The sequence below is a fragment of the Bufo gargarizans genome, chromosome 8 (assembly GCF_014858855.1).
Source record: "Bufo gargarizans isolate SCDJY-AF-19 chromosome 8, ASM1485885v1, whole genome shotgun sequence".
NCBI classification, from domain to species: Eukaryota; Metazoa; Chordata; class Amphibia; order Anura; family Bufonidae; genus Bufo; species Bufo gargarizans.
This window is the reverse complement of record NC_058087.1, coordinates 34,168,577-34,187,509: the sequence shown is the minus strand read 5'-3', so window position 1 is coordinate 34,187,509 and position 18,933 is coordinate 34,168,577. Positions and strand designations below refer to the sequence as shown.

Sequence of the window (18,933 nt, the reverse complement as noted above, 5' to 3'; positions counted from 1 at the left end):
ATGTACAAGAATATAACTACTATAATACTACTCCTATGTACAAGAATATAACTACTATAATACTGCTCCTATATACAAGAATATAACTACTATAATACTGCTCCTATGTACAAGAATATAACTACTATAATACTACTCCTATGTACAAGAATATAACTACTATAATACTGCTCCTATATACAAGAATATAACTACTATAATACTGCTCCTATGTACAAGAATATAACTACTATAATACTGCCCTCTATGTACAAGAATATAACTACTATAATACTGCCTCCTATGTACAAGAATATAACTACTATAATACTGCCCTCTATGTACAAGAATATAACTACTATAATACTGCTCCTATGTACAAGAATATAACTACTATAATACTACTCCTATGTACAAGAATATGACCGCTATAATATGCTTCCACTGGTGGAGCCCTCTACACTTGTGCCCACCTCATGTACCATCTGTGTCTGCGCTCTCAGATCTAATGTAAGCTAATTGTTGTGTCTACCAGGTGGGTGGAATATGCCTCCAGATAGTCGCTATGTCACTTTAACCGGAACAATCACCCGTGGGAAGAAGAAGGGGCAGATGGTGGACATCCATGTCACTTTAACCGAGAAGGAACTTCAAGAACTTACACGATCTAGGGAGCCTTTACAAGACGAGCCGATTGAGGGGAAGAAAATTTGTTCGGTAGGCCCAGATAAAGGTCCTCACGTCCTCTTGTGGAGTCTTCTTTGCTTGCCGGTCGTATTTGTTCTGTCGTTCGTGGTTTCGTTCTATTACGTGACCATTACCTGGTACAACATCTTCTTGGTTTACAACGAGGAGAGGACTTTCTGGCACAAGATCACCTTCTGCCCCTTCCTAATAATTTTTTACCCTATCATCATAGTGGTCGTGTCTCTGTCTCTGGCCACGTACACGGCAGTGACTCAGATCTCCTGGTCATTTGGTGAGTGGTGGCACGCGGTGAAGGACATGGAGAAGGGTTTTTGCGGGTGGCTTTGTAGCAAGCTTGGTCTGGAAGACTGTTCTCCCTATAGCATTGTAGAATTACTGGACTCTGACAATATATCGGGTAGTTTGTCGGTGAAGGGCTCTGCGCAGGGCGTGGAGACCTCGGCCGTGTGACTTCGAGAAGAATTCCTAGTTTCTCATCTGTTTTCTTTACCTTATTTAAAGTAATTATGGAATGCTGATCTGTGGAAGGTCCTGTGCCTCGTGGATAATACTGGTGATTAGTGAACCTGTGCCACTGCCTATTGCATGTCTTGGACTGTGACCTAAGATACTACAACTTGAGAGCTTTTCAAGTTCAGCCTTAAAGGGGACCTCTCACTAGGACTCACTTCAGATCAGGCGTTTGTTCAGTGTTCTATCAAAGTCAGTCTAGTAGGCAAAATAGCATTTACTCTATGACCCTCTAAGCAGAAGTGAACTCCACCCACTTGACTCATCAGGCACATGACTATTCCCGTTTCTCCAGAGAAGAGTCACATGACTCGTTTTAACTCTGCTGAATGGTTGAGAGGGTTCACAGATGGAATGTGGATATTTAATTGCTAGATCTTTGGGCTCATGATTGGGTCAAGTTGAACCCCTTATCCATGGTGACAGGTTCCCTTTAAATATACTGAAAAATGTATTATTATTATATATATTTTTTTTTATGATGCTCCTTTCATCACTGCATCAATCACGCAGCCGGCTCTGCTATGTCATTTGACTAATGAAGCGTTTGTTTTCCGTTTAGCACAATAATTGTTGTTCACTGCATGATTCAGAGGTTTTATATTTATCTGCTACAAGGTGGATCATATTTTGTTAGACTTTTTATTTTTTTCTATTTTTTTATTTTATTTCTAAATTAAGGAAGGTTTTTTTTATCAAAGCTGAGTTTCTTCTCTGTGGCGCAGAAGTGCTCTATAAAATGTGATGTGATGCAATGACCCAAAATAAAAAATACCCCCGATAAAAAAAAAAATCCATGAGTCGTCCACTTCTGTTACATTCTTATAAATTCCCGGGAGACGTTTTTTCATTGCAAGACCATCAATATGGCGGCTGTTAGGGTTTTTTTCCAGAGAGATATGTTATTTTTTTATTTTATTTTTTTTATAAAAAAAGGCTTGAAAATAGTAAAAAAAAAATAATCAAAAAACGACGCTCGCCTCTGCTGTTCCGCTATCATTTTGACGCTGCGCTGATCCGTGCTTCTCTCCACTTCCTGGTCCTGTGTTAACACGCCGATCACAATGTTAGGGAAATAGTGCTGTTTCCTAATTTGTTTAACATTTTCTGATTTTATTTATTTTATTTTTTATTATTACAGTTCTCTCCCCTAGAAACCCCCCTTCAAAGCTCCGAATGAGGTCGTCACCCAGCTTTCCTAGTGTACTTAATAGCAAATCTTCTCTCTTTTTATCGCTGACCCAAATCGAGCAGATTTACTAGTAAAGAGGTTTTTATGTAAATGAATGGTAAACGCTACATAAGGAAACATTCTGCAGCTTTGTAATATATTTCCTCCTATGTCTCAGGATCTGTGCTTACTGTCAATGAATGAGAACGCTCTTGTTTATATTTGGAGGCAGAAAACCTGACCTAGTCCTCCTCCAGCGAGGTTTTTATATCTATAATGTAGCGATAGAAGATACAGAAAAATAATAAACAATTTATTATAGTCGACGCTGGGAATATAAATATATATTTATACATAGAATCCTCTGCAGATGCTCCATCAATTCATCCCCCTATCCCCCTCCTTCTTATAAGTGTCACATCAGATCTGTCTGACTGCGAGGCGACTGGTTGCAGCACTAGCCCCCCCCCCCCACCCCATTGCTCCATTCCTATAACGTGCAGTGTCGGCGCATTGGAAAATTTGTGCGGGTTTTACCTTCTAGGGGCCATGGACACAGGGCGGATTCCTCGGAACGAGACTTGTAGAAATCCATGTCCTTCCTGACTGAACAAACCCATTGAGATGACTGGAATAGAATCTGCTGCGTGTGAATAGACTCTTACGTATCCAAAGACTATAGAAGCGCTGGCTGACAACAGTAAGAACAGCACTGGTGGCCATATTGGATGCCACCCAGCTTCCCCACTTCTTCCAGGGACAGGATTTTTGGTAATCGGATATAAGAGGATGACTCAAGGACTCTAATTGAAGGGGTGATTTTTTATTTTTAGGAATTGTCTAGTAGTGAGACCCATCCCCCTCAAATAGCTCCTCGGAGGAGTCATAAATAGGGATGAGCGAACTTTGTGATTTACAGATCCAGGTTTTATTACAATTCCGTTACCACAGGCCATAACGGAATTCTATGACAGAATGCATAATGGATTGCCTTTAAGACGCATTTCGTCATATTAGAAATCTATGGGGCCGCATAACGAATCCGTCCGGAATGCAAAATGGAATACCTCTTAAAGGCAATCCATTATGCATTCTGTCATAGAATTCCGTTATGGCCTGTGGTAACGGAACTGTAATCGAACCTGAACTTGTAAAACACAAGTTCACTCATTCCTAGTCCTATGTGTATGCTTCTCTTTTACATTTGCAAAAAAGTTTGCAATCAACTTCTTGAAAATACAATTATTAATTATCATGATGCAGAGCTGCAGTCATAATTCTGCCTGCCTCAGAGCAGAAATCTCATGGAATTCCCTGCATGTTTCTTAAAAGAACAATTGTTATTTTATATTTTTTTTGCATTCTGAGAAGTGTTCTCTTTACACCAAACACTCTGCAGTCATATGATTTAGGAAACATACCTTCCCCTTCAGCGTACTGACTGTTACAATCAGAAAAATAGCGAGTGCAGCTCTGGAGTATAATACAGGATGTAACTCAGGATCAGTACAGGATAAGTAATGTATGTACACAGTGACTCCACCAGCAGAATAGTGAGTGCAGCTCTGGAGTATAATACAGGATGTAACTCAGGATCAGTACAGGATAAGTAATGTATGTACACAGTGACTGCACCAGCAGAATAGTGAGTGCAGCTCTGGAGTATAATACAGGATGTAACTCAGGATCAGTACAGGATAAGTAATGTATGTACACAGTGACTCCACCAGCAGAATAGTGAGTGCAGCTCTGGAGTATAATACAGGATGTAACTCAGGATCAGTACAGGATAAGTAATGTAATGTATGTACACAGTGACTGCACCAGCAGAATAGTGAGTGCAGCTCTGGAGTATAATACAGGATGAAATGCAGGTATAAAGTCACTTGACTTTTTATGTAGATAAATTCTATATATAAATTTGTAATGGGAACAAAACTGAGCTGATACTGACAAGCATCAGACTACTCATCCCGTTCTACTTGCACAGTATGGGGAATGGTGCAGGAGTTCTGTACTATACACTGGATTTCTTGTGCGATTTGCTGTCGCTATAATTATTCTTTCTGTAATTAACATGATTGCTTTGTTATAAAATCTCTGAACACTCAGGCGACATAGCAGGAAGGAGCCTTCATATGTTTCTTTGCACATTTCTGCAGTGACCGATCATGTAGACCAGACAGGTTGTTTTTTTTACCCTGTAATTTTGAAATGGTGGAATTCGATGTGATCACAAGCCGGCGATGCGTGATATTGTTATAGCCGGCTGTACCGGTGCAAGGACAATGGAGGACTTCAGGGTAAAAAATTAAAGGTAACAAATATGACAAACTGCTATAAATGAAATACATTGTGTCTGTGACTATATTGCTGGCACTGTGGGGGTTAATATTGGCTGAGTCTTTCTGACATACCTGCTGCAGACCCTCATGTGTGCCCACGGGGGGTAGAATCCGTTACACATGGTAGCACCTGAATTTGAGCCATTTTGGACGGGCCTGGTACTGAGAGGCTGCCCATCGCTCTCTAGAGACCCAGACTCAGTCAGGATGAAAGAAGCTGATCCAGAATCATTGTTACAAGTTTTACACTTTTTCTATTTGGCTTGGAATTACAGAGCTGCTTATACTGCGCCCCCTGATTCAGGCATGGATTTCCATCATACCCGTGCAGACTGATTCTTACATGGTCGTAGCTTTAGGAGGAAGGCAGCTAGGGGAAGGGGGTTGTCTCATTACAGCATCCACCTCTTCAGGGTAGGTCCACGGTAGGATTTTTGTGAGGCAAATCCATAGCGTTGTGCAGTACCAGCAAAATAAAGGAGTTTTTATCAATTCTCAGCCATACGCTGCAGAATCAATATGTAGCAGAAATTGCCCAGTGGTGCAAAATTTTAAAGCCATAGCATGTCAAAGTATACTGCAGATTTTCATTGTGGATGTTACCCTGTGCACTGATGAGTCTGAATCATCACCAGCGACAAAATCTACTTAAAAAAAAATTGCCCTGCATCGTGTCAGCCACAAGTGAACGTGCCCTTCAATGAATCTGGCTGATCAACTGATCGCCCCACGTGTGAAACATTTCCCTACAGCGGCCACTACAGGGGAAATGGAGAATTACAGCTGACCATTTAAATAGATGGACCAGGTCCGCCAGAGCAAGAGCTCAGATTCAAGCGGTTCTGAGCCATTCACCCCCCTCTGTAATATCCATATGCCCTAGTTGCTCCTAAGGAAAAAGTTGTGAGACACGAGCACCATTTTTGGGAATATAGGTAACATCTAGAAAAATGGCACCAGTAATCTGCCCCGCTGTGACTGGGTCAGACGGCTTTTTAAGTGATCTGGTTTTGGCCGCCTGTGTCGTCCCTCAGCTGTTCTCGTCAGTATTTTTGGGAGATGTCCTCAGCTTAATATACAGATCTATTCCAGACACAAGTACATGACTCCTGAAGAAGGAACGTTCTCCCTGAGATGAGACTAGTGGTCAGGGGTTCCTGTCCTGCTTGGGGCTCACAGAGAGCGGTCGCGTTCTGTGACCTCAGGATTGTATTTCTATTTATTTATTTACAGAAATGTAATTCCTAATTAGATACAATGTTACAAGCAGAGTTGGTCTTATTGAAGGTGAAACCCACTGGAGGAGCTGCCTCTTCCATTACCCCCCCAGTAATGTATACAAAGAAGATGGTGCCCCCTGCTGGTATTGGTGCTAGTGTGTGCCGTCACAGCTTTCCATCCTAGAACAGGATACAGACGCCAACTGAGTGGATACACATGATAGTATTAAAGGGGTTATTCCTATCTCAGAGATTGGGGGCATATCGCTAGGACCTCTGAGATCCGCACCTATCTTAAAAATGGAGCCCACAAAGTGTAGGAGGCCACACCGCACATGCATGGGAAAATGGCCCACTGCCAGTGGGACCTGCAACTATCAGACACTGGGGGGGGGATATCCTAGCTATATTCCCCAATGTACGAGATAGAAATACCCCTTTAAGGGACCTTTAGACGAGGCGATGATCAGTACGATTGAGCGAGGAACGAGTCGCTTCGTGGTGTAGTGATTTGTTTCCATAAGGACCCTTTAAATGCGCCGATTATTATTCACAAAATCGTAATTTCGATCACATACTCCAACTTTTGTAAAGCAGACTGTTTGTTGCACTTAAACAATGCAAAATTTGAGTGGGGTCCTCAAACACACCCACAGTGTAATCGTCTGTAATCCAACAATGATTTTTGTGCCCGCACAAACTATGGAACCAATGAGAAATCTACTGATTGTCGGATGAGCTCTATCCCTCATTGGTTTTATACTGGTTGATAATCGTGCAAACAGTATCACACATAATTAGATACAACAGCTCAATAGACAGTATCACACATGATAGGATTAGATACACGGCTCAGCAGACAGTATCACACATGATAGGATTAGATACACAGCTCAGCAGACAGTATCACACAGGATAGGATTAGATACACAGCTCAGCAGACAGTATCACACATGGTAGGATTAGATACACAGCTCAGCAGACAGTATCACACATGGTAGGATTAGATACACAGCTCAGCAGACAGTATCACACAGGATAGGATTAGATACACAGCTCAGCAGACAGTATCACACAGGATAGGATTAGATACACAGCTCAGCAGACAGTATCACACAGGATAGGATTAGATACACAGCTCAGCAGACAGTATCACACATGATAGGATTAGATACACAGCTCAGCAGACTGTATCACACAGGAGAGGATTAGATACAACAGCTCAGCAGACAGTATCACACAGGATAGGATTAGATACACGGCTCAGCAGACAGTATCACACAGGATAGGATTAGATACACGGCTCAGCAGACAGTATCACACAGGATAGGATTAGATACACGGCTCAGCAGACAGTATCACACATGATAGGATTAGATACACAGCTCAGCAGACAGTATTACACATGATAGGATTAGATACACAGCTCAGCAGACAGTATCACACATAATTAGATACAACAGCTCAATAGACAGTATCACACAGGATAGGATTAGATACACAGCTCAGCAGACAGTATCACACATAATTAGATACAACAGCTCAGCAGACAGTATCACACAGGATAGGATTAGATACACAGCTCAGCAGACAGTATCACACAGGATAGGATTAGATACACAGCTCAGCAGACAGTATCACACAGGATAGGATTAGATACACAGCTCAGCAGACAGTATCACACAGGACAGGATTAGATACAACAGCTCAATAGACAGCAGATCAGCTCAGTTTGGCAATCAGTGTCACACATGATAACCTTAGAAAAAGCTCAGCAGTCAGTATCAAACATGATAGGATTAGATACTTTGGTCCAGAAGACAGTATCACATGTGATAGGATTAAGTTTCACACCAGCCTGCCAGAATTCACCGGATCCGGCACCGCTGGCCCCATTAAGTATAATGCGGTCTGGCGGACATTCTGCCGCATTGAGCTAGCAAGTGGAGAACCGCTGCAAGCTGCTTTTTGTGTCCAGCCGATCCTCCGCTTGCCCGTCGGATTGTAGCTGCCACTGGTGTGAAGGTCAAAAGAGGCACATTTGTGAGGTCTGCACATAGGCCATGATACACTGGCTCAGCTGTATGATGTCCCTGGAAATGGCTCTGTAATGTTGGTAAGAGCCTCGGCTTGTATCCAGGGGTTAAATCTCTTCACATGGAAGTAGGTCAGACTGAGCGCCATTCACCGTCACAACGATGTAGATTACAGTAATCACTAGACAGAGGAAAAACACGTCCCGACTGTCTGGATAAAGTCTGTGCAAATGGACAAATCATGTAGAACGCTCTGCAGAACATCTCATCAAGATCATATCAAATGACCCATGTTACTGTATAGGGGGTCTCTCTAGTGTAGTGAGAAGGGGGTCTCTGTACTGTTTAATCCCCATGCAGGTAATGCATGTGCATGAATCCAGGATTCAAGGCTGAAATGGCTGATAACAGGGGGCAATAGACTGTATTCTCCTGTCCTACAGTCATCCTCTCCCCTGAAATGGCTGATAACAGGGGGCAATAGACTGTATCCTCCTGTCCTACAGTCATCCTCTCCCCTGAAATGGCTGATAACAGGCGGCAATAGACTGTATTCTCCTGTCCTACAGTCATCCTCTCCCCTGAAATGGCTGATAACAGGGGGCAATAGACTGTATTCTCCTGTCCTACAGTCATCCTCTCCCCTGAAATGGCTGATAACAGGGGGCAATAGACTGTATTCTCCTGTCCTACAGTCATCCTCTCCCCTGAAATGGCTGATAACAGGGGGCAATAGACTGTATTCTCCTGTCCTACAGTCATCCTCCCCCCTGAAATGTCTGATAACAGGGAGCAATAGACTGTATTCTCCTGTCCTACAGTCATCCTCTCCCCTGAAATGGCTGATAACAGGGGGCAATAGACTGTATTCTCCTGTCCTACAGTCATCCTCTCCCCTGAAATGGCTGATAACAGGGGGCAATAGACTGTATTCTCCTGTCCTACAGTCATCCTCCCCCCTGAAATGTCTGATAACAGGGGGCAATAGACTGTATTCTCCTGTCCTACAGTCATCCTCTCCCCTGAAATGGCTGATAACAGGGGGGCAATAGATTGTATTCTCCTGTCCTACAGTCATCCTCTCCTCTGAAATGGCTGATAACAGGGGGCAATAGACTGTATTCTCCTGTCCTACAGTCATCCTCTCCCCTGAAATGGCTGATAACAGGGGGCAATAGACTGTATTCTCCTGTCCTACAGTCATCCTCTCCCCTGAAATGGCTGATAACAGGGGGCAATACACTGTATTCTCCTGTCCTACAGTCATCCTCTCCCCTGAAATGGCTGATAACAGGAGGAAATAGACTGTATTCTCCTGTCCTACAGTCATCCTCTCCCCTGAAATGGCTGATAACAGGGGGCAATAGACTGTATTCTCCTGTCCTACAGTCATCCTCTCCCCTGAAATGGCTGATAACAGGAGGAAATAGACTGTATTCTCCTGTCCTACAGTCATCCTCTCCCCTGAAATGGCTGATAACAGGGGGCAATAGACTGTATTCTCCTGTCCTACAGTCATCCTCTCCCCCTGAAATGGCTGATAACAGGGGGCAATAGACTGTATTCTCCTGTCCTACAGTCATCCTCTCCCCTGAAATGGCTGATAACAGGGGGCAATAGACTGTATTCTCCTGTCCTACAGTCAGCCTCCCCCTGAAATGGCTGATAACAGGGGGCAATAGACTGTATTCTCCTGTCCTACAGTCATCCTCTCCCCTGAAATGGCTGATAACAGGGGGCAATAGACTGTATTCTCCTGTCCTACAGTCATCCTCTCCCCTGAAATGGCTGATAACAGGGGGAAATAGACTGTATTCTCCTGTCCTACAGTCATCCTCTCCCCTGAAATGGCTGATAACAGGGGGAAATAGACTGTATTCTCCTGTCCTACAGTCATCCTCTCCCCTGAAATGGCTGATAACAGGGGGCAATAGACTGTATTCTCCTGTCCTACAGTCATCCTCTCCCCCTGAAATGGCTGATAACAGGGGGCAATAGACTGTATTCTCCTGTCCTACAGTCATCCTCTCCCCTGAAATGGCTGATAACAGGGGGCAATAGACTGTATTCTCCTGTCCTACAGTCAGCTTCCCCCTGAAATGGCTGATAACAGGGGGCAATAGACTGTATTCTCCTGTCCTACAGTCATCCTCTCCCCTGACATGGCTGATAACAGGGGGCAATAGACTGTATCCTCCTGTCCTACAGTCATCCTCTCCCCTGAAATGGCTGATAACAGGGGGCAATAGACTGTATTCTCCTGTCCTACAGTCATCCTCTCCCCTGAAATGGCTGATAACAGGGGGCAATACACTGTATTCTCCTGTCCTACAGTCAGCCTCCCCCTGAAATGGCTGATAACAGGGGGCAATAGACTGTATTCTCCTGTCCTACAGTCATCCTCTCCCCTGAAATGGCTGATAACAGGGGGCAATAGACTGTATTCTCCTGTCCTACAGTCATCCTCTCCCCTGAAATGGCTGATAACAGGGGGCAATAGACTGTATTCTCCTGTCCTACAGTCATCCTCTCCCCTGAAATGGCTGATAACAGGGGGCAATAGACTGTATTTAGCGGCACAGCAATGGGCTCCACATATCACTAATGTCAGATCTGCAGACGAGTCTCTCAATATCCTCCCGGCACACATCCTGCGCTGTCTGTTCCTCTCAATGTCTCATTGTTCTGCAGCTCGCCGGCCTCTGGATGCAGAGAAAAAAAATATAGAAAAAAACCCTGTAAAATGATTTTGTAGCCAGGCACAGGGCTGCGGATGTGATGACTGCACAATGAGAGCCGCCTCATGACAGATATCACCCCGATGCCTCCTCTCCAGGACATTCCCTTCTCTGTCCTGTGCCTCTCATCTCAACATAACTCATTTCCAGTCTTTATAAGATGATGGGTATGTGTGCAGACACAGACTTCTGTTTCTTGTCATACTCCACTCACATCCAAAGCTGCATTTAAATTCAGATTTAGCTTTCATGCTGCAAAACTTTGTCTCCTTGCTGCCCTCTGCTGATCTGCAGTGAGGTAAATCATCAAGTAGAGTAGCCGCTGTTGACGGATCCTATATGTTAATGAGTTGCAGTTCAGCTCGTTATCACATAAACATCTGCAGAATCTGATTAACCTATGAAGACTTCTTCTAAGCTACAGGAAACTGTGAGAACCAAAAACGCAACACATTAAGATGGGATGTGAGAACAGAGTCCAATGAATGAGGCTAAGAAAGAGTTAACACTCCATTATCAGCAGCAGCTTGCTGACTGTTTCCAGATAGGAAAAGGGACATTATATACAAAAATAGACAGTTGAAAAGATAAAGATATACGGTTTGTGTGTTATATACAGTGCGTAGGAATATACAGACGCTACATCCGATAGTTACCGATAGGTAAGCCACTGAAACCGGAGGATCACTTTAAATGCTTTTCCTTTTCTGGAAAAATGATTTGCAGATCTGATGAAACAGAAGTCGCCCCATCCTGAGCACAGAGAGAATGCATCGTATGAATGATTGATGGCAAATGAATGTTCCTAATGGACAGAGAAATGTATCTTGTGGTCGTCCACAGCACATATTGTAATACTAAATGGAAATCGTCTGTTATCAGACTGGATAATAAAGATCAGGAGCCAAAATATCACATGAAATGGCTATATCAACGCATAAATCCAATCATCATACTTAGGCTCCATTCACACGTCCGCAAAATGGGTCCGCATCCTTTCCGCAATTTTGCGGAAAGGGTGCGGACCCATTCATTCTCTATGGGGACGGAATGTGCTGTCCGCATCCACATTTGCGGATCCGCACTTCCGTATCCGTGCTTCCGTTTCCGCAAAAAAATAGAACATGTCCTATTCTTGTCCGCAATTGCGGACAAGAACAGGCATATTCTATTATGTTGGCAATATGCGGTCCGCAAAATGCGGAAAGCACATTGCCGCTTTCCGTGTTTTGCGGATCCGTGTCTCCGTGTATCCGCAAAACACATTGCGGACGTGTGAATACAGCCTTAGGGCTCATTCAGACGGCCGTATGCTATCCGCAAAAATGCGGATCCGTTTTTTTGCGGATTAGATGCTGACCTATTCACTTCTATGGGGCCCTTTTCTATTCCAAGGTTCCGCAAAATAAATGAAACATGTCCTATACTTGTCCGTGAAAATCAGGACATGGCCCTATTGAAGTCTATGGGTCAGCAAAAATACTGAATGCTATCCGTTTTTTTGCGGATCAGCTTTTTTGCGGATAGCATTCAGTAATTTTGCGGACAGCATACGGCCGTCTGAATGAGCCCTTACTCTGTACTAATCCTGAGTTACATCCTGTATTATACTCCAGAGCTGCACTCACTATTCTGCTGGTGAAGTCACTGTGTACATACATTACTTATCCTGTACTGATCCTGAGTTACATCCTGTATTATACTCCAGAGCTGCACTCACTATTCTGCTGGTGCAGTCACTGTGCACATACATTACATTACTTATCCTGTACTGATCCTGAGTTACAGCCTGTATTATTCTCCAGAGCTGCACTCACTATTCTGCTGGTGCAGTTACTGTGTACATACATTACTTATCCTGTACTGATCCTGAGTTACAGCCTGTATTATACTCCAGAGCTGCACTCACTATTCTGCTGGTGCAGTTACTGTGTACATACATTACTTATCCTGTACTGATCCTGAGTTACATCCTGTATTATACTCCAGAGCTGCACTCACTATTCTGCTGGTGCAGTCACTGTGTACATACATTACTTATCCTGTACTGATCCTGAGTTACATCCTGTATTATACTCCAGAGCTGCACTCACTATTCTGCTGATCGAGTCACTGTGCACATACATTACATTACTTATCCTGTACTGATCCTGAGTTACATCCTGTATTATACTCCAGAGCTGCACTCACTATTCTGCTGATGGAGTCACTGTGCACATACATTACATTACTTATCCTGTACTGATCCTGAGTTTTACATCAAGACACGGAGGCTCCTATTGCTATCTCTTCCTTTACTGTTCCACCAATAGCAGCAAAGAAAATTTACATACTGAACATTGTAACCATGACAACCGTAGTCCCACCCCCAGACAGCCCCTATAACAGGCAACTCCTCCTCTGGGTCTTCCTCTTTCTTTGCTGCTGCCACCAGATAAGTGCTGCAAATTTTACCTTGTGTGCTTTTTGCATCTTTTGTATTGGTTTTTTCCTGTTTTTGGTTTATTTCTGGTGTTTTTCGTAACTTGTTTCCCTCTGCATATGTAGTGGGTTTGTTGGCACCTGTTTTCTCTGGGCTTCGGCCCTTATGGTTTTTATGGGGGGTTTATTTTACCCGGTGTGCTCATTATGGGGGTTCGTCCCCTCTCTGTCTTTGGTTTTTCCTAGTTTCCCTTGTCTGCGCCGTCGCGCTTCTTTCCCCACCCCGCCGGGTTGTTGCCTTTTTCCCCCCTTTTCTCCCTCTCTTTGTTTACCTTGGCTTGCGATCTTGCCAGGGATCCTTGCGCTTCCCGCGGCCGGATCTTCTTTCGCGCTCGGCCGGGTTATCGCGTAGTCTCGCGAGATCCCGGCGGCCATCTTGGTCCTCTGATATCGCGGGATTCTCGGCGGCCATCTTGTCCCCGCCTGGTTTCCGTCCGGATCGGTCGCATTCTCTCTGCGCTGCGCTCCCTCTGCCGCGCTCGCTGCTGCCTCATCGCGCCTGGGTGATTAACCCTTGCGCTCCACATAGGTATTTTGGCCCATATTAACCCCTCATTACCCCGGTCCTCGCGTGATTATTGTCCCACACGATGTCTACCGATTTGCCCTCCAGCCAGGCCTGCCCAGCACCTACTGAGGAGATGGAGGTTGAGAGGGATGACCCTCATACTTTAGCAATTCAGCAGTCGGTATCTAGTGCCATATTAGCCGCTATGGGATCCATGTCCACTATGCTGGCTACAACCATTTCACAGGCCCTTGCTGCACACCCCCCTAGGGAGTCCCTGCAGCCTGCCCCTGCTATAATGACGCCGTCTGATGCCATTGATATTCCTGTTTCACAGGATGATAGAATTGGTGCGCGTACTGCCACCCATGAGAGCAAGCAACGATCACGCAAGAGAGCCTTACCGCGCCAGGCAGAAAAGGCGCGCACGTGGAAATGTGCCAGAGCACAACCAGGTGCCGATTCAGACTCGGATCCCGGCTCAGACTTAGAGGCGTTGGAGGATCTGGATTATCCCTCTGATGAGGAAACCCAGGATCAGGCTCCCACTGCTAGGGCCCCCGTCCCTTCCACTTCCTCGGCGGTCGGCACTGCTCCTACAGCGGTCGATTTGACGTCTGCATTGACGGACCCTTCCGGCGAACTTATGTTCGACCCGGATACTCTCCATCACCCTAGGTCGGCGGAATGGCTCCCATCTGACCATGTGGGTAAATACCTGGAGGCTCGGGTTCGCCACCCGTTAAGTAAGGAGGCACGCAATAAGCTTCGTGCCGAATGCCCTAGACCCTTGGTCCCTAGTAAGGTCTGCGATACACCTGTGGTCGACCCTAAGATGACCCAGTTTTTGGCCAAAACGGGCTGGAACCCACGCAAGGGTTTGGACTCCGCCTTGAGGAGCTGCCAAAACAAGCTCCTGGATGTGTTTGGGCCCCTCACTAAGTTGCTAGAATTGGCAGAGTCTGCCAGAGCAGATGGCTCCAGTATTGATCCCGAGGAACTTCGGGGTTGGGCTCAAAGAGCGATTTGTGTTGCTGGCAATGCCAACACGTCCCTATCTATTGAACGGCGTAAGGCCATTCTCTTTAAGATTGACCCTAAGCTGGCCAATCTTGCCCTGACCGAGGCAGGCAAGGAGGCACAGGGGCTGCTATTCGGCGACTCCTTTATTAAGGATCTCGGCCGTTATGTTGGCGCATTCACTGCACTAGACAAGGCCCAGTCCTCTATGCGCCGAGTGTTTCAGGGACGGGTCTCCAACAGGGCCGGCAGTACCAGGGGCCGCCTGTCCGGCCGATCTACCTTCCACGCGCGTGGCGCGGGCCGAGGCTCCTTTCACCAAAGACCTCCTTTCCAGGATCAGAGGGGCTCCTCGACTTTCTTCCCGGCCAGAGGCGGCAATTGGCGTTCCAGGTCTTTCCGTGGGAACCCCAACTCAAGACGACCTTTTCGGTAAGTTTTCCCCTAGTGGGGGTTTCTTTTCCCCTTTACATAGGGGGCAGACTCCGACATTTTTTCCGTGCCTGGGCGGAGATCACTTCAGACCTGTGGATATTATCCACCGTCAGGGGTTTCCGGATCGAACTAGTAGACTCCCCTTTCCGACTCCCCCCTCCCTCCCCTTTTCTGCTTTCCAGGCCGGATCGATCCCTGGTGGATTTAGAACTGAGGTCGCTTTTCCAAAAGGGTGCGGTAGAACGGGCTCCTCCGTCCCCTGGGAGAGTCGTCAGCAATATCTTTCTCGTCCAAAAGAAGGGCGGACAGATGCGCCCAGTGATAAATCTTCGGTCACTGAACTCCATAGTGCGTTATCGCCACTTCAAGATGGAGGGGATTCACCTTCTCAGGGATCTGCTCCTTCCCAGAGATTGGATGGTGAAATTGGACCTAAAGGACGCTTACCTGACGGTTCCCATCGATCCTTCGTCCAGGGACCTTCTCTGTTTTCTATGGGGGGGGGGGGGGGGAGACGTGGCGCTTCACTTGCCTCCCATTCGGTCTGTCCTCGGCGCCCTGGTGCTTCACCAAACTAATGCGACCAGCCATGGCCTGGCTCCGCAGTCGGGGTGTTCGTCTAATCATATATCTGGACGACATCCTTATCATGCATCATTCCAGGTCAACCTTGCTGGACCATCTACGCTGGACATCGGATCTGCTGTCACGCCTCGGTTTTCTTCTGAATCAGGAGAAGTCGTGCTTGACCCCTCTGCAGAGGATGGATTTTCTGGGATTCACGGTGGACTCGGTGTCCGAGTCCCTCAGCCTCCCTTCAGCCAAACTGCGGGCCATTCGGAAGGAATTGAGACACGCCCTGTCGTCCCCTCAGTTAACCTTACGTCACCTTGCCCGCATCATCGGCCTGCTGGCCTCTTCCATCCAGGCAGTGTTTCCGGCCCCGTTGCACTATCGTGCCCTTCAGCGACTCAAGATTGCGCACCTCCGCTCCGGTGCGGCCTTTGCGGACACAGTGACGCTGGATTCGGAAGCCAGGGAGGAGCTTCATTGGTGGATCACCAACTTGGAGGCGTGGAATGGCAAGGCGATCTTCGGTCTCCAGCCGGAGTTCACGGTGGAGTCGGATGCGAGCCTGCAGGGCTGGGGTGCCCACTGCAATGGCGTCTCCACGGGCGGTCGCTGGACGTCGGAGGAATCTAAATTGCACATCAACGCGTTGGAACTGTTGGCGGGGTCCTTTGCCATTCGGAGTTTTACCAACGGGATGGCTCATGCTTGCATTCTTTTGCGTATGGACAACGTTTCGGCAGTCCGCTACGTCAACCGCTTGGGTGGTACTCGGTCGGCGGCGCTGGCTCGTCTTGCGAAGGAGTTTTGGTCCTACTGCCTCTCCAAGGACATTGTGGTCCAGGTGGAATACCTTCCCGGTCTCCACAACACTCGAGCGGATCAGAGTTCACGTTGTTTCACGGACGGCAGCGATTGGAGGTTGGCCCCGAGGATATTCTCCGCGATCTCAGACGTCTGGGGCCCCTTTGCAGTGGACCTATTTGCTTCGAGGCTCAACGCCCAGCTCCCTCGTTTCTTCAGCTGGCGCCCGGATCCGGGGGCGGAAGCAGTGGATGCCTTTCTGCAGGATTGGTCGAGATCACTTCTGTATGCGTTTCCCCCGTTCGCAATGATTCCGAGGATGCTTCTGCAGGTTCGCCGCCAGATGGCCGAATTGGTGGTGGTGGTCCCCTTTTGGGGGACTCAGAGTTGGTTCCCGTCTCTCTTGGAGCTCCTGGTGGACGTACCACTTCTTCTCCCGGACCTCGCGGATCTTCTTTGCGACCCCAGAGGGTTGTGCCACCCCCTTCTTCTGGACGGGACTCTTCAGCTGCTGGCGTGTCGGGTCTCCGGATCCCTGGAGAAGTCGAGGGCATTTCGGACTCAGCTAGACGACTCCTGGACAATGCATGGGCTCCCGGCACCAGAAAGTCTTATCGGGCAGCTTGGAATCTTGGTCTAGTTGGTGCATGGCACGGGACTTGGATCCCATTTCGGCACCTGTGAGTGATCTTTTGCAATTTCTTACCTCTTTGTTTGAGGCCGGTAAGGCTTACAGGACGATCAATCTTTTTCGTTCGGCCATTTCCTCTACTCACCAGGGGTTCGATGGTGCCCCTGCGGGCCAGCACCCTTTGGTTTGCCGCCTCCTGCGTGGCTCTCGCCTTACTCGCCCTCCGCGCCCTAGGTTTACTACCACTTGGGACGTCTCTTTGGTCTTGTCATTCTTGGCGGCCTGGCCCGACAATTCGGATCTTTCTTTGCGTCAGCTGTCTGCTAAGTTGCTAGTGCTCTTCTGTCTGATTTCTTGTAAGCGGGTTTCGGATGTGCGGGCGTTGGATCACGACGCCAGGTCCTTCACGCCTGAGGGGGTCTCCTTTAATATTTCAAGACGCACCAAGACCCATATCACGACTGTGTCTTATCCTTGTTTCCCGTCCTCTCCGGCTCTTTGTCCCGTGGCTTGTTTACGGGAATACGAATCTAGGACTAGGGCCTACCGCTCTCCTGCGGTCCCGCAGCTTTTCCTCTCTATTCGTCATCCCTTTGGTCCGGTCTCTAGTCCGACTTTGGCTCGTTGGATGAAGTGGGTTATGTCCCTTGCGGGGATCGATACTTCTGTTTTTACGGCGCATTCGGCCAGGGGCGCATCTGCCACCTCCTTGGCTATTTCAGGAGCTCGTATGGAGGATATCTTGCGTCTGGCGGACTGGTCTAGGGTGACGACCTTCAGGGAGTATTATTTTCGCCCCTCCTCCTCATTTGTTCGCTTCCGTGATTGCGCAGCTTTGAACTAGCAATATGAGCCTCCGTGTCTTGATGTAAAACTTATTGATTTTCCTAGTCTACGACGTAAAGTCATAGTTTTATTAAAGACACGGAGGCGAGTATTGCCCGCCCAGGTTTGTTTCTCTATTTTCGGTGGAGGGGTGGTCTGCTCTTATTTATTGCCATTATTATTATTATTATTGTTATTGATATGCTTATTATTCATGATAATGTGCTTATTGTCAGATATGTTTATTGCTCTCTTGACGGTTTCTCTGCCATTTTCGGACTGCCGCCTTGTGGGTCTGGTCTGTTATTTACGCTTGCCATATTCTTTGTTTCTTCTAGGTTGAGCGTCCACTGAAGTGTGGGATCTACGTCCTTCTGTTTTCTCCTCAGGAGTGTTAGCCCGGTTGGCTTCGTTTGTGGAGTTCGCTTGGAGCGGTGCGGTTTCGCTTCCAGTTCCGGTTGCTTGTTGGACGGTTCCGGTTGATGTCCGATGTTGGTGTCAGGTCCAAAGAAAGAGGAAGACCCAGAGGAGGAGTTGCCTGTTATAGGGGCTGTCTGGGGGTGGGACTACGGTTGTCATGGTTACAATGTTCAGTATGTAAATTTTCTTTGCTGCTATTGGTGGAACAGTAAAGGAAGAGATAGCAATACTCGCCTCCGTGTCTTTAATAAAACTATGACTTTACGTCGTAGACTAGGAAAATCAATAAGTTACATCCTGTATTATACTCCTGAGCTGCACTCACTATTGAGCCGGTGCAGTCACTGTGTACATACATTACTTATCCTGTACTGATCCTGAGTTACATCCTGTATTATACTCCAGAGCTGCACTCACTATTCTGCTGGTGCAGTCACTGTGTACATACATTACTTATCCTGTACTGATCCTGAGTTACATCCTGTATTATACTCCTGAGCTGCACTCACTATTCAGCCGGTGCAGTCACTGT

General features: G+C 46.8%; 1 protein-coding gene across 2 annotated transcripts in view; it reads left to right on the top strand.

The window, feature by feature from the left end:
• The window catches only part of TMEM169 (transmembrane protein 169), a 30,350-nt gene extending 11,722 nt beyond the window's left edge, over positions 1–18,628 (top strand). Inside the window, exons 3-4 of one of the 2 annotated variants that reach the window (XM_044303970.1) lie at positions 515–696; positions 18,320–18,628. In XM_044303970.1, coding sequence (XP_044159905.1) covers positions 515–696; positions 18,320–18,379 — 242 coding nt within the window. In that variant the 3' untranslated portion in view covers positions 18,380–18,628. Of the gene's footprint in view, positions 1–514; positions 2,059–18,319 lie in introns of those variants that run through there. The other variant, XM_044303969.1, reaches the window with a different exon arrangement.
• The last annotated feature ends 305 nt before the right edge of the window (positions 18,629–18,933 follow it).